Raw genomic sequence first — 15,836 nt, forward strand, 5'->3', positions numbered from 1 at the left:
CTGGGGATCAGTGATTTAAAACACACACACACACCAGAAAAGAAGCAGACTCATTTAAATTTTTGCATCCAGAGATCACTGTAAGAACAGTTAAAGCACCTGGAAATGAAAAGCTGCTACATTCACTTGCTAAGCTGGCTAGTCAAGAAGGTATCTGCCATGCCAAGAAAGATAAAACACAATATTTAGTGTTTAAAGCAATTACTTTATTAATAAATATACATCCATATGATGACGTAAATACAGATCATGAACACTACTCCATTCCCATACAGACAATTGCACATGAGTAGCTGAAGTTCATGGACATAAGAACATATACAGTATCTAATCAGACTTTTTACAGCAGAAGACAGGGTGATGATATTTAATGGGTAATTGTTTCCATCAAAGCAATCAATGGGAAAAGCAATTTGTGGAAGAAAAGAACCTTAGAATGGCCCCGCTTAAGTTAAGCATTTCTTAAATTTAGTGACATGACTATTACTTTCAAGATGAAACAGATTACACATTGGAGAACCTAGATTTATTTATTTGGACAAAAAACCATAAGGAAAGGCTGCTCTAGTATTCTTTGATATGTATAATAATGTTTGAGCTATGTAAAATATATGCATAATACAAAGAAGCGCCATGTGATCATAAAAGCAAGCAATTGCTTTGTATTTAATAAGCGGCATGATGCTGCACCGTACATACAGTAAAAGAATGACAACTTAGGAACTAACTACTGGTGATCTCCATTATCCTGCCTTTCAAGATCCTTCACAATAAAAAAAATAATGCTCTGATATCAAAGGTCTTCTGCATCATAGACCAAGGAATTTTTCATCTCATTTGCATTACTTTGATTGATCTAGGTTCATTGATAACTAAAAGAAACTTTGAAACATGATCAAAATGGACCACTACAAAACAATGTCTGATCTATGACATTTTATCTTCCAAAAATCATGCACATGAAATAATTTGATTGCACAGAGAAAATTCTCAGTCTAAAAAGAAAAAAGTGCCACTGTCACCACAGTTAGCATCTTCGTTATGAAACTTCTACCAATGTGTGTCAATAATTTGAAAATATCCAGTGCAAGACTTCAAAAAAGTAGTAAAGTTATTTGGTTCTACAGTTTTAAGTAAATTTCATCAGAAAGTGAACAGCAATTTGTGTTTAAAACAATGACTGTAATACAGATCCTTATTTGTGTTTAAATGTGCTAAATGTTTTATTAAAAGACAGAACTAAAAATTCTATATTTAACCAAAATTAAAAACCAACACAAATTTGACATGTAGATTTTCTGAATAGTGCCAATACACATCAACAATCTTAGCTTATGAAGAGCAGAATTAAGGTATATATAAAATTATCGATTTGCTTTATAAATCAGTGATACTCACTCAGTGGCTCAGGAGACATGTATGGTTCTTTGACATACTATATATGGTTCTTCTGAACAACAGTGCTCAATGAGTCACCCACCCCATATTTCAGGGGAAATGGGCGAGGGCCCCGCCTGGTGCAGCTTTTGGTTGGCAGGTGATTCCCATCTTAAACAGCCACTGCCAGAGGGACTGGAGGATGGGTAAGCTGCATGTTTCTATGAAGTGTGGGCCTCATGGCAGGGACAGAAAGGCCCACCCTCTTCTACAACCCCATGTTTCTCTGCAGCCTCTGCACTTTCATCCCTCTACCTGGTCAACTACAAGAACAAGCTGGATACAGAGAAGAGAGTAAAATCACTATCACCAAAAGCAGCTACCCAGGAAAAGAGCAAGCTATCCACAGCAGCGTGGTGATTTTATTCTCTCTTCTCTACAACCAATTTGTCCTCCAGGCACCATGGCAATTTTACTGTGTCACCTGAGCTGCCGTATCTTATGCTGGGAAAACAGTAAGAAGGAAGAGAAGAAGGGCACACAGGCTTCTTGTGAAGAGAAGCTTAACATTGCTGTGGCTGGCTCAGAGCAGGCTTATGCACTGGGAAGTCTGAGCTCCCTTTACCTTGTTTTCCTGAGACATAATAGCCTTGACCATCTCATTCTCACCTGAGCTGTGAGCCCTTCAAAACACTCATGGCACAACCCAAACGGGCTCCTGAAGAAGGAAGATACAGTATCTTTTACTTGCCTCTTTGCCTTCTTGCTCACTCCCCAGCACAAGACAAAGCAAGCTCTGCAGAGAAAACACGTGTGCTTTCTCCATTCTTTCCCCTGCACAGTCCATTAAGTACTTTGCTGGCCAGTAGTGCACTGAGTTTCAGACATCTTTTAAACCCCCACATCTGCAAGTGCATGGTTTAGTCTTCAATCCTATGCGCACTTACCTGAGTGCAAGTCCCACTGAATAATGTAGGATTGAGTAAACATGCACAGAATGATCCTGTTAGCATCTCCACAGTACCTAGATTAGGGCACTTTGAATATGGTAGTTTCTCAAGCCATCCGGCCCTATCTGATTTCTGAGATGAAGAGAGAAGGTAAAACTCTAATGAACTTTTAAGAAACTGGGGTATTAATGTTGAGCCCATATTAATGATGAAAACTAACAGTGTTATATTTAAAACATAGCATAACCTATGATCAGTTATTTAGACGTTGTGGAGATGTAGGGATTCTGTGTTTGAGGCTGAATCAACATATGCAGCTGAATGATGTAGAGGAATGGGGCATACCAAGGAACAGAATGAGTTTCTGATCACCCTGTCTCCTTCAACATTAGAGTTCAACTTCAAGGGCAATTTTAACATAGTGAAGCAATTTATTTTTTAACATCCAGCCCATAAAGAGTTCTGGAGAACAGGAAAGGTTGTACAATTTTGTGCCATGACTTTGACATGCAAGCCTCACTCCAGATACCCAAGGGCTGGCAGTGTTGGGGAGAAACCCTGCATGCTCAGCATTACTGTGGTGATTAAAAAGGTTATGGTTATATATTTAATATAAATAGTTATGTCGCTGTGAGTGTATGTTTGGTGGGGTGGCTCAAAGGGCATACAATACTGATGCAACTTCTGGTTTATGGTAACTACAAATGTAGCTCTCTGTTAGCTGCGAAGTGAGTACCGCTGTTATAAATCATGTAGTAATACTATGAGAGGCAAGGGACATTTCCCTTCTCCCTTTCCAATAATATCAAAGTATAGGAGTTAACATGCTGTGTGTTTGTCATGACAACAGACAGAGTTACAAAAAAAGAAAAGAAAGAAAAACAAAAGCACAATGTATTCTGAACACTATATACAGGAGTAGCAAAAATATTTGAATATATCATTCAAACATCTCCGGGTCTTGACTTCTTTCCACCCCACAGCATGGCACTTGTAAACCACAGCAGAGGATAAAATAAACTGGAATCAAGAAATGCCCAACAGTGTTCTTCTGGCCTCATTAACTAATCCAGGGCATTAAACTGCCCTTTAGAGAAACTTTTCCCCCCGTTTCTGTTTCCCCAACTGACAATATTTGTGTTTTTAAATGAGCACTAGATACAAGCATAAATTGCTTAGATGATTTCATTACTTTCTCATCATACTTGAATACAAAATTCATTATACCAGAGCAATAATGCATCTATGTTATCTCCCAATACACTGCATGGCACCATTGAGTAGATGCACATGACTGAGAAGCAAAAGAGGTGCAGAATGAGAAAAACAGAAGGAGGTTATTCAAAGGTACACTGATGACACGCAACTTTCTCCTTGCCAGTTAAGGTAAGCCATTCCTGTAGATTTTACATTCAGCTGCTTTCCAAGAGGAGAAAGGGTCAGAAGCAGCCTTTTGGTTGGAAAAAAAGTCATGTAACGAAACAGCCAGCACAATATACATCCTGAGGGTGAATTAGCTCACATTAACATTGTGTGTCAGAAGTTGCACCATGGTGGGAAAAATTAATAGGATGTCATACTTCCAAAGTTTCTTGAAGAACGAAATATATAAAGAGCTTCATAGTTTCAGCAAAAAACTATTTTAGTAGCAGTTTAGCTGCCATCAGTTTACATGACTAAAAAGCCTTCCAGTACTGTTGAGGTTCATGGTTGCCAGTGCATACATAGTCCCCCCAAATCAATTCAACACATCTATTATAAAATACAGCATAAAGTCCAGCTCATTATGAGTTAGGCATCACTGGAACACCTGAAGGCTTGCTGCTTTTTTCCTGATAAAAAAGGCATGAAATGACATCCATTTCTTAAGTTGTCATTACTCAAAGCAGAGTGTCATCAAAATGTCAGCAGGCCACAACATTTATCTTACAAAGAAAAAAAAGAATCAATACTGTTAATTTTCATCATTCTCATTAACCTGAAAGAGTTCTGTCCCCATGACTTTGCAAATATTTATTTATAACTCCCCTTTTTCTCATGTATGTGAAGATACAAATTTAGAATTTCTACAACTATATGCAAACTTATTTTTAGAATGGAATGTTAGATGTAAGCAAGAAATATTTGGAATATATTCAATATTGAGAAATTTTTCATACAACATAATGTGTGCATTATACATTATCTCTCTCACACACATTTAAAAAAAACACATACCCAGTTCAATGCAGAACATTTCTTTTTAGGTGCACAAAGTATCAGGAAACTTATTTATAATTCTGCACCTCCCATGCATAGATGTATTCCTATACAGTCTGTTGTATACCTGGGGTCCATAAACACATCAAATGGCAATTTGCTTGGACATCAACTGCGTAGTTCTCAATTATGAACTGTTAAATGTCATCCTTTGGTAGATATATGCTGTCTTAGATACAGTATATGTGAAAACTTATAAATAGTCCTACTGGCAAAATGATTTAAAATATCAATGTCGTCTATCTGAAAAGCATAATTTCCAACCACATCAAATATTTGAAATCCTAACAACTGCCACTATTTATGCAGATATTGCAAAGTCAATTAAAAGTCCTATTTGTTGACAGATTTTGGAATATAGGACACAATTCTACACATATTTGCATATGCCAAACATCACTGAAATCAACCAGATAGTACAGCTTTTCAGCCATGTTTATGATGGCTGGTATTATGTATTTGATAGCATTCTTTAAAAATGCCTGTAAAACAATTTGGTATATATAATTTTAGGCTTTTATAAATTGCAAGTCAGTATTCGATAGTTAGAATAACTAGAAGAGCTACCATACTTTAATGACAAAATAGAATATATATCAGGAGCTACATGGAATAATTTTTGGGGGGAAATGTTTGAGTTAATTGAAACTGATAGCATTTTAACAAAATGACTGCCTGGAATGACTGCTTTTTAAAAAATATAGTTCTGAAAAATTCAAAACATCTACAGATATCTGAGGTCCGTGTTAAGTTCCAGCAATTGTGGAAAATTCAGTTCTTTTTCTTCTCCCTTCCATTTAAAAAACGTGAAGACATAATGTAAAATATTTACGGCTCTTATTGGTAGAACAGGCCTGAATTACTGGTTTTTCTTAATCTATTCTGATTTATTTTTTACTTAAGTTTTTATTGTGATCTTAAATAACTTAGGAACTATAAGTCTGCTATATGAATTTCTAAATAAGCAAACAACTAAAATGGCCAGACATTAACTTTGACACTTAGAGTATTAGAAATTAGTTTCTGGAAACACAAGGGCATCGCTGAGGAGTCCTCTTGTAAACATGAGAAACATTAAGTGATTAAGATATGACATCTTTTAAAAAATGTAGGAAAGAAGGCTATGGAAAAGTTACAAAAGTAGTGAAAAAACATGCCACAACTCAGATAATTTAAAAAGAATTACTTAGGAAATGTTATCTAATTCCTCCTTTTTCCATTCACTGGGTTGCTTGATTTTGCTACTTGTTTCACCAGCAGCATGGACCCCTCTGTTATGCACCACAGAGTAGGGAAAAGCTGCACTGCTACAAGTATAACTTAGATTTGCAAGCCGTGATAGAGCTTTAATGCTACCTGGTGGTCTCCCTGGGCTGACTTTGTATCCTGCAGCTTTAGTTGTACCCAAGGGTCTCCCTGGACTTGTCTTAAATCCAGCCGCTTTGGTGGTCCCCAGCGGTCTACCTGTGCTTGTTCTGTAGCCCGCTGATTTTGTGGTCCCCGATGGTCTTCCACGTTTACCAGATCTGTTGAGGTTTTTCTTTTTCTTTAGTTCATCTTTCGTCTCTATACTCCTGCCACTTGTGGTTTGCAAGTGTGGTTCATTTAACGCATCTGGTCTCTGGCACGGTATTGGCTTGTGGCTGACCGTGTGGCTATACTTGGTTTGTTGTGTGGAATATAAGTCAAATTGATCAGTAGGCGTTACGTTGTCATCATTAAGGCAAGAACTCTTTCCGGTCCCACAAAAAGGGGAGTTACCGCTGGCAACAGGATGCATCATTTTCTACCCAGGGAAAAAAAAAATCAGAGACACAGATGTATAAAACAAACACCAGCATTCAACAGGGAAATATTTTTCTGACTTAAAGCTATGAATGTTCTCTAAAATTAGAGAAATTGGCTCAGCACACAAACAAATGACTAAACACATCTTAATATCAAAGATTAATTAAAAACAAGTCATTTGAAGTCACCATCAGTGAACACCTAGCATCTAGACAGTACAAAAAGATAAAATTAGTGCTGTATGTAGATTTGCTTTAGCACAAAAAACTTCACACAAGCAGTAGCACTTCAATGATTAGTGCTCTTAAAATGTACAGTGAAATTAGAACTGCTAAATGAGCATTAAGTGTTGAAAATAGTGAAGCTGTTTTGACAGGATATAAAGCAATTATTATGTCATTTTCCTAATAAATCACTCCTAATACCTCTGTCTTTTGTTTCATTTTGTAAAAATGAACTGGTGGGTTATGAATTGTTCTCTTCCCAGACTAGTACCAAAATGAATCACATCAATGTACCAGAATCAATATTTTAAGCTAATGTTCTTGTTAGGATACTATAGTAAGTATGGCTGTCAAGACTATGTTATTTGAAATAATTCAGTGACCTGTAAAGATTGTGTTATCTTAACAAAGGTATTTAACACATGACTTGCCTGATGTAGAACAGGCTGGGAAACTAGAATTACTACTGGTGCATTGTAACAATTCCACAAGGTAAGTGGCCTTCAAGATGGTGTTGAAATCTTCCAATTTACAACAGCACGAAAAAAAGAACAATTATAGAATGGTCCTGAACACAATTATCAATTTTTAAGGCACAGATACTTTCATTCCCATGTGTCTGTCAAGATGAGCCAACCAATAAGGATGGTCTAACTTCGGAAACGTATGGTGTCCATTGGACCCTGTCCTCTGCAGAGTATTTTTCCCCACTGACAATAGCTAAAGGCTGCTAAAATTCAATGGTTTTGTTGAACTATGGATAGTAGATTAATTTGGGGCAGACGGAATGGTACAGTGCCTTTTAGGTGTCCTCTAACCTCCTCCTCCTCCAGAGACCCTCCTGGTTTACTGGGGAGCAGCAAAGAAATAAGCAAGAAAGCACACCAGGTGGAACCTGAATCTCAAAACTGAATGTCTGTAGGACACAGCATTTTAAAATACATATATACACCATAACGGAGGCAGCAAAGAAGTCTTTTCTCTGTTGCCAGGGCTCTGGTGAACCAGAGTGACTACACTGGAAGTTGTTAAATTATTCACTCGCCACAAAGGTTTACTTAGATACAGACAAAATAATTTGTATTCACTCTGTTTTAGGGATTACTACTTTAGATGCAAAATCAGAGTTCAGGTTATTAGTGGCTCTGTCTTTCTGTTTCTCACAGCAAGCACAGGCCACTAATAGAGCAGCCCCTTCAAATAAAGCTAGAGGATTTTACAGCTCTCTGCCATACAAAATTAACCAAATTCTTTTTAATTTTTTTTTGTATTTTTTGTATTTTTAATATGTATTTAATATGTATTTTTGTATTTTTAATATGTGTGTGCGCACACACGTGTGAGTGTGTGTGCACCTGGAAGTCATGGCGACCTCTGGTGACTGACCCCTACTGGGTAGGGTATTCAGGGAGGTGGCTGAATAAAGCCTGTCCCCCTGCCTCCGGTATTTCAAGGAGGTCTTCCATCCAAGTAAATGCCAGCGTCGACCCTGCTTAGCTTACGAGATATGACGAGATCAGGCATGCCTGGGCTATCCAGGTCAGGGCAAAATTACCCAAATTCTTAATCATGTTTAGTTCTCAATACTCCAATTGAAATCACAATAGGAGCTTTGAATCAATAAAATTAAGTCCATGAACAAGGCATTTCAGGATCTGGTGTTTAGAATGACTTCTACTAAAGGGTAGATTTCTTACATTTGGTATAGAAACACAGAGCTGCTTCATACAATAATGTCACACTGAAGCATCTTCTATGTAGGAAGTTACATGAATTCCATACGTACTTTGGTCAAACATGCTGCACAACACAAACAGCAGGGAAGCAAATACCAATCACCGTTTCCTGACATATATATATACAACAGTATAGACATGTATGCATTCACTACGTTTACTGTAAATCATGGGGAATGGTCTATGAAAATCTGTATATAAATTCATATTGAACTGGCTCCAAAGATTCTCAAGTTGAGCTCTTTCCTCTCTTCTCTTATCGACTGCATCCTCTACATCCCTTCAAAAGCCCCAGCTAAAATCACTAGGCCCTTGGGAATGATGCAGGTATGTGATACACCGTGGGAATGTGAAAAAGACAGGAATCATCCCCCCACCCAGTGAGCAGAAATGCCCTTCTGGTTTCCATGTAGGAAATCTGTCTTGTTTCCATGTCATGTTTCCAATATTTTTCTTTTCATTAGACACCTATGAGAGAAGTATATTTTGGAGAGATTAATTTTTCCTTCTCATATTTTATAATTACATAATTACTGTCACAAAGACAAGAGAAGAGCAGAGTGGCAAGCAGGAGTGGTATGACCTTAGAGGAACTAACAGCATAACTCTAATGTGAGAAATAAAAAGCTGATCATTTTTTTTCCAGGAGTAAACTAGGTTTAATATGGCTGTGCCCAGGGGTCATTTCGTAGAAAAAGAGGTGCAGGAGCTCATTAGCATGACTCATTAGCATAACTTATTTGCATATGCCACACCCCCTGACATCACAGGAAGTGTGTCAGAAGGCAACACCCACCCCTCAGGCTCCACTGGACTGTTTTGGATTGCTAGCTATTGGGGGGGGGGGGATGTGCAGATCTGTCCTCACAGAGGGAGAGCTTGTACCTGAATAAAACTTGGACTTAAAGGTGTCACTGGACTGTTTTGGACTGGGGGGCCGGGGGGGCTCTGCAATTTACCTGGCTGCTTCTTGCTCTGACTGAGGGCTTCTGGGAGCAGGGGGTGGGGCTTGTTGCATGTGCCTGCCACCTGGGCTCTTTATTGCTGGAGCTCCGCTCCTGTGTGCTCCTGCAGGAAATGACCCCTGGCTGTGCCTACATCAGCATTCTCCCCCAATACTGTTTCCATGAAAAGGAAGCCAGAATTCCATCATCAACCCTTGTCCCAGAAGTTCTACAGTGCTCTTTATGCATTTGTGACCCATGTGTGTGCTAAGTGCTGTCAAGTTGCTTCAGACCTATGGTGACCTTCTGGATTAATGACCTCCAAAGTGTCTTATCATTAACAGCCTTGCTCATGTCTTGCAGACTGAGTGCTGTGGCTTCCTTTATTGAGTTAATCCATCTCATATTAGATCCTCGTCTTTTCCTGCTGCCTTCAACTTTTCCTTAACATTACTATTAAAGGTAAAGGTTCCCTTGCTCGAAAGCCAGTCGAATGCGACTCTAGGGTTGCAGTGCTCATCTCCGTTTCAAAGCCGAAGAGCCAGCGCTGTCCAAAGACGTTTCCGTGGTCATGTGGCCGGCATGACTAAACACCAAGGCACACGGAACGCTGTTACCTTCCCACTGAAGTGGTACCTATTTATCTACTTGCAATTTCTTGCTTTCGAACTGCTAGGTTGGCAGGAGCTGCAGCTAGAGATGGGAGCTCACTCCGTCATGTGGCACACTCGGGTCTCGAACTGCTGAACTACCAACCTTCCAGTCTTCAGTTCAGCGTCTTAACCACTTGAGCCACCGCAGCTCCATTCTGTGGGGTAGGGCGGGATATAAACAGAAATAAATTCTTTTTATAGCTTCCTTGACTTGCATTGTTAATCATGCAGGCCTTCTTTTAGACTTGGCAACCTGTTTTAGACTTTCCTAACCTGTGGAATGCATTCTATTTGGGCTTCAATTAGCATGGTCAGTAATTTTCAGACTAATCTCCTTCACAGGAGGACAAAGTCTGAGTCCAGTGGCACCTTTAAGACCAACAAAGTTTTATTCACCTTGAATAAAGGTACCACTGGACTCAAACTTTGTTCTGCTGCTTCGGACCGACACAGCTACCCACCTGAACCTACTTCACAGGATTATTGTGAGAACAGGGGAGATATATGTGAGCTCCTGAAGTTGTACCTATTTATCTACTTGCAATCTACCTATTTATCTACTTGCAATTTCTTGCTTTCGAACTGCTAGGTTGGCAGGAGCTGGGGCCAGAGACGGGAGCTCACTCTGTCATGCGGTACCCGGGTCTCGAACTCCTGAACTACTGACCTTCCACAGCCTGCAGTTCAGCGTCTTAACCACTTGAGCCACCGCAGCTCCTAACTATTACTAGTGAATAAATACTCTGGTCTGCAGTGTCAAACTACAGACTGGAGTGCTTACTCACAAGTAGTTCAGGGATGGTGAGAATTTCCTTGTAAACCTTCTGTCCTAAGCAATTTATGCTAAAAGAGAGAAAACATTTCAGCATACTTTCACAAATAGATATTAGATATGCACAAACAGAAATTTTTGGTTTTTACAATTAAACAAGTAACTTCTTATACACATCCAAATTAACAGCATTTCCTGAGATCCTTGCACAAATGCAAAGATATATAATTAAACCAATAACCTGAAGATGTAAAATGAGAACAGGGAAACCTGAAGCATGCCAAACAGTACTGAAATTTAAGGTTCAACCCTATCTTTACAACAGAATATTTGGAATAAGAATTAATTTCTTCTTAACATCAAAAGGAGGGAATTAACACATGGTCCCAAAAAAAGGACTTTCGGGAGATAATACGCAACAGCTAAATCCACTGAAAACATGAAATGTTTATAATGATAAATGTTCCCCCACATAATCAATGTGACTACACATGCAGCTATATCACTAAAGAGGTATTGGTCCAGATTAGAAATACTCCAATTACAGGTGTACAAAACAGAAAATGTTCGGAAAGGCATTTTTAGAAGGATTAGAACTGCAGTATATTGAACAGCTCAGGAGGATGCTTTTTATAACAACAGGATTGTCGCCTATTGTAATGTTTATTGTATGTATCACCTTGTGTTTTGTGCACTACCATCTACCTTTGTAATCCACTTTCTGTATTATGGTATGTCATTTTTGGTAGTTTTCCTCCTAACTCTGTAATCCTAGTCTTGTTGCACTTTAATGGATGATTTATGGTGTCTGATTTTACTCCTTTTTTTAAAAAAAATATATATATTGTTATCGGCCTTAAATCTCAGCAGGAAAACAGGAAAAGCAAGCTAAAAACGAACAAGGTAAAGACTGTACTCATCAAACCACGCTTAAATGCAAACAGCAAGACATATATTCACAATGTGAATTGAATGTACACATACAGGCTTGTACAAAATACAGGTCCGCTATCAATTTCCATTAAATATGTCCTATATTAGATATGCACAAACAGAAAAAAATGCAAAATAAGGTACAGCAATAAGATACTTTATAAATTGATACTCACACCAGACTGCTCTGTATCAGGACTACAAAATACTCTGAATGGCTAAAACAGCAAAGCAAGACAACCCTGAATGGCAGAAGCTTACCCCTTTTCTTCTCTCTATGAGCCTCATCACTGCCCCCCACAGCCCTGGAGTGTAAGCACTATTCCTGGGACGTTTGCAAGAACGGCTGTTTAGCTAGGGGCTCTTAATTCAATTACCACCGAAAAAAAATTAAGTGGGGGAGGCAGAGGGCACACAGGACTACAACTTTGGGGGTTAAGGTTTTTGTGTGTGTGTGTGTGTTTTTTAAGCTGCTAGAAATGTACGCCCACTTTATCCATGACAGCTTAACGCAGAAATTAACCTGTAACTTTCTCTTACACACCCCTTTCCAAGAAAGGAACAGAAAGATATTTTTAATCCTCTCCCTCTCAAGCGTTCGGCGCCTGTCTTTGTTTAAACTGCCAATTTTATCGCCGGTAGTGACTGTTCCAGATTTAGAACTTTGTCGTTTCGAAATGAGATCTCTTCGAACAACTGCAGTTTAATTGTGAAGCCTTTGGGAAAACAAATGAGGAGGAAGGGAAGAGTAGCTTTTGTACCCTCCTCAGGGTGTGTATTTACAGATCCACTTTTCCCCCTCGGAGGCATAAAGGACGTTCCATTCCTACTGCAACCTCCAGGCACCGACGGGGTGAGAGAAGTAAAAGAAAAAAGCGGGGGCCCCCCTCCAACTCTTCCTTCCACTGCGAGAGGAGAAGAGCCGTTTGTTCTCTCCCCCAGTGCCGTGGCGCTGGGAAGAATTAGGGTCTTTCTCTCGCTCGCTCGCTCAGGAACTGCGCCGGAGGGAGGAGGGCGCAGGGTTGTTGTTTTTTTCCCCTCTCCCCCCCCCCCCCCCGCCCCCCAGGGGACAGCGGGGGGGCTCCATCTTGCCAGGAGAGAAGGAAGAGGAGAGCAAGAGCGCTGCTAGGCCCGGGGCGGCTCCTACCTGCGGGATTCAGAGTGGGGGGGGATGGGGACGCGGCGGCTGGTCCGAAAGGCGCGGGGCTCGAAGAGGGCCGAAGCAATGCCTGGCGGGGCGCTGGGGCCCCTCCCCACACGGCTAGCTGCCTCCCTCGCAGGCTGGCTGACAGACGGGCAAGGAAACACCGACGGCGGAGCGGGCCGAGCCGGGCCAAGCAGCTGCAGGGAGCCGTGGCGGCGACGTGCGCGCTCCTGGTCAGGGCCGCCGCGGGAGCGAGCGGGCGGGCGAGGCACGGGCCGATGGGAGGCGTCGGTGGCGGATGGTCTGCGAGAAGGAAGGGAGCGGCCGAGGGGCCGCTCAGCGGGGGAGCCAAACTCTGAGGAAACGGCGCAGGGAGCAAACAAAAGGAGCGGGGAGGGGAGGGGGGAATCCGTCAGTCTCATGGAAAAACAAAAAAACCCCTTGCAGATCCGGAACAAACGGATATAACGAATGTAGCCTTAAAAAACTAACCGTTTGGGGGTGGGTTGGTTTGTAGTAGCAGAAGCTAGAGACCACTTCATGGCGAGAACTCACCGCACAAATAACCAGCCTTTCCCGTGCCGCCGAGACACCTCCTCTTTTGTTGCTTTTGCCACAGCTAAGCATGGCTGCCCCACTGGAATTTGCAGCCTGGTTGGGGGGGGGGGGGGGGGGGGGAGGTGGTGAAGTCGGGAAATGCGGCTCTCACCGAATGGAGTACCCTTTTATTAGGGACGACGTCTCAAACGTCAAAAGTAGTGGGCGAGCTTGCTCATGACTTCGAGACGTTTTGATTGGTCCTAATAAAAGGTACCCTTGGTCTTTGACCAGGCCCTGGATCGCTAGCAACAATCCTGAATCCTGAACGCCTAAGACCCAGTACTACATTTCTTTCAAAAGATTTGTGTACCACTTTTCTCACGCTGAAAGACCGGACAGGAAGAATACATCAGCATAATAATGTGCCTATGTTTAGGATAGGTATGAACACTACTATAGAGAGGTTAAATAATATTTTTAAAACTGTAGATGTCTTGATACTATCATTTGATTGTAACAAATAGTAGTGTATAATATATGTATCTCATTTGGAACAGTTTGATTCACTAACAAGTAGTTTTGCTATATCTTTTCGTCTTTTTCATGGGGAGATAGGGAACTGCAGAAAAAATAGTTTTAAACATTAGCTTAACAGGAACAAAGAATACTCACTGCACTCCAGAGAGAACCACGGGATAAATTCAGAAGTAGGAAAAAGAGAGGGAAAACACAGAAGGCAGGAGGAACTGGCCTGGTTGAGCCAATAGTAGTTTATAGTATCCTGCAAGTGGAGATTAGGAATGGGAGCCATGATTTTCCTGATAAATGGAGGCCCTGAACATGGTTCTCCACCCCTCCAGACCAGGATACCACACAGAACTGGGCAGGAAGGAAGATTAATTAGGGTTAGGAGAGACGTGCATCCTCAAGTCTTAACATAAGAGTTCCTTAAACTGAAGGGAATATGCAAAGGGTGTAATTAGAATCACTCCAGTTCCTCCCTTATACAATACAGGAAGTGAAAGATGAAAATGTCCCACTCCAGCACTGCATCTGTCAGGAGCAGAGGAGCAGCACCCCACATCTCAACTGGGCAGTTACAACATTGTGTTAGATTGCTGAGGTTCAGAACTAAGAAAGAAAAAAGCTGCTCATCTAGCCTCAGAATTCAGCAATGTCCTATTAGTGCATTGCTTCTTGTTCATTTACCCTACCTCCCAATGATTCCTGATGTTCCACTACTTGACTATAGTGTACTCAGTACTGTCTTCACAGGAATGACACTTCCCCCAAATCAGTGTATGCATCAGGGATGTGAGAAGAAAAAAAGGCAGCAAAGGGTGCTCAGAATGTTGGCAAGGAGGAGGAAAGGTGGGAGGAGATAAGCATTTGAGAGAGGTGGGAGGGAAGATAAAGGGAGAGAACAGGGAGGACTGCTAGACAGAAATGGCTGAAATGGAGAGAAGGCAAGCATGGGGACAAAGATGTATGAGGAGATAGTTTCCCATGGCTGGCCAGCCAACCCACCCACCATTTGCTGCAGGCCTCTAATCTTATTGGTTGCAGGAAAAACAAACAGCCCTATGGCCTCTTCATGTGTACTCTAAGTAGAAAATTGGCCTATCAAGTCTCCAATTAATGTATGTTAACACATAATAAATGCTGGGGGTCATTTCCTGCAGGAGCCCACAGGAGCGGAGCTCCGGCAGTAAAGAGCCCAGGGGGCGGGCACATGCAACAAGCCCCACCCCCTGCTCTCAACAGCCCTCAGTCAGAGCAAGAAGCAGCCAGATAAGTTGCAGAGCACACACACCCCCGGTCCAGAACAGTCCAGAGGAGCCTTTAAGACCAAGTTTTATTCTGGTACAAGCTCTCCCTCCTCTGCGAGGACAGATCTGCATGCCCCCCCCCCCAGCTAGCAATCCAAAACAGTCCAGTGGAGCCTGAGCGGTGAGTGTTGCCTTCTGACACACTTCCGGTGATGTCAGGGGGTGTGGCATATGCAAATAAGTTATGCTAATGAGCTCCTGTACCTCTTTTTCTACGAAATGACCCCTGAATAAATGTACACTCCACAAAGTGCACAGTGGTAAGGAGTACCTTTCCTGATCAAGGTCAGATTTTTTACTTGTAACTGATCCTCCTGTCAAAGGCTTTCATCAGGACAGCTAAAGTGGCATCCTGTACAAGGCAAGTAGGGCAGAGTCGTAAAAGTCTGCCCCCCCTATATCTTCTAGAGCCCCTCAGATGCTTTTGCTACAACACTCCTTTGCAAATGCAAACATACACTGATGCTTTGAATATGCCACTAGCTGTTGTAAACTGCCCTGCCTCCTTTATCTGAAAGTATATATGATAAATAAGTGAATGAATTTTGCATTATCCTTTAGATTTCTTTTTGCCACAGCTATTTTTATGGAGCTGTATTTGTTGTTGTTCAGATGCACAGTCGAGTCCGTCTCTTCACGATCCCATAGACCACATCATGCCAGGCCCTCCTGTCTTCCATCGTGCCC

At 41.4% G+C, this 15,836-nt stretch overlaps 1 protein-coding gene across 4 annotated transcripts; it reads right to left on the reverse strand.

Annotated features, from left to right (window-relative positions):
- Positions 1-1,219: 1,219 nt before the first annotated feature.
- LOC107126142 (chromosome unknown open reading frame, human C5orf24) lies at positions 1,220-13,426 on the reverse strand. Of its 4 annotated transcripts, XM_015429659.1 has the most exons (3): positions 13,273-13,426; positions 5,943-6,372; positions 1,220-4,159 (listed from the first exon to the last, which is right to left on the reverse strand). In XM_015429659.1, the coding sequence occupies exons 1-3, from the start codon at positions 13,405-13,407 to the stop codon at positions 4,119-4,121; spliced, it is 606 nt and encodes a 201-aa protein (XP_015285145.1). In that variant the 5' UTR covers positions 13,408-13,426; the 3' UTR covers positions 1,220-4,118. The 4 variants fall into 4 exon arrangements, with proteins under 4 accessions (XP_015285145.1, XP_015285143.1, XP_015285142.1 ...); XM_015429657.1 differs by lacking the exon at positions 1,220-4,159 and having other exon boundaries at positions 5,111-6,372; positions 13,336-13,426; XM_015429656.1 differs by lacking the exon at positions 1,220-4,159 and having other exon boundaries at positions 5,111-6,372.
- Between the last annotated feature and the right edge of the window lie 2,410 nt (positions 13,427-15,836).

The sequence above is a fragment of the Gekko japonicus genome, unplaced genomic scaffold (assembly GCF_001447785.1).
Source record: "Gekko japonicus isolate JY-2015 unplaced genomic scaffold, Gekko_japonicus_V1.1 scaffold615, whole genome shotgun sequence".
NCBI lineage: Eukaryota > Metazoa > Chordata > Lepidosauria > Squamata > Gekkonidae > Gekko > Gekko japonicus.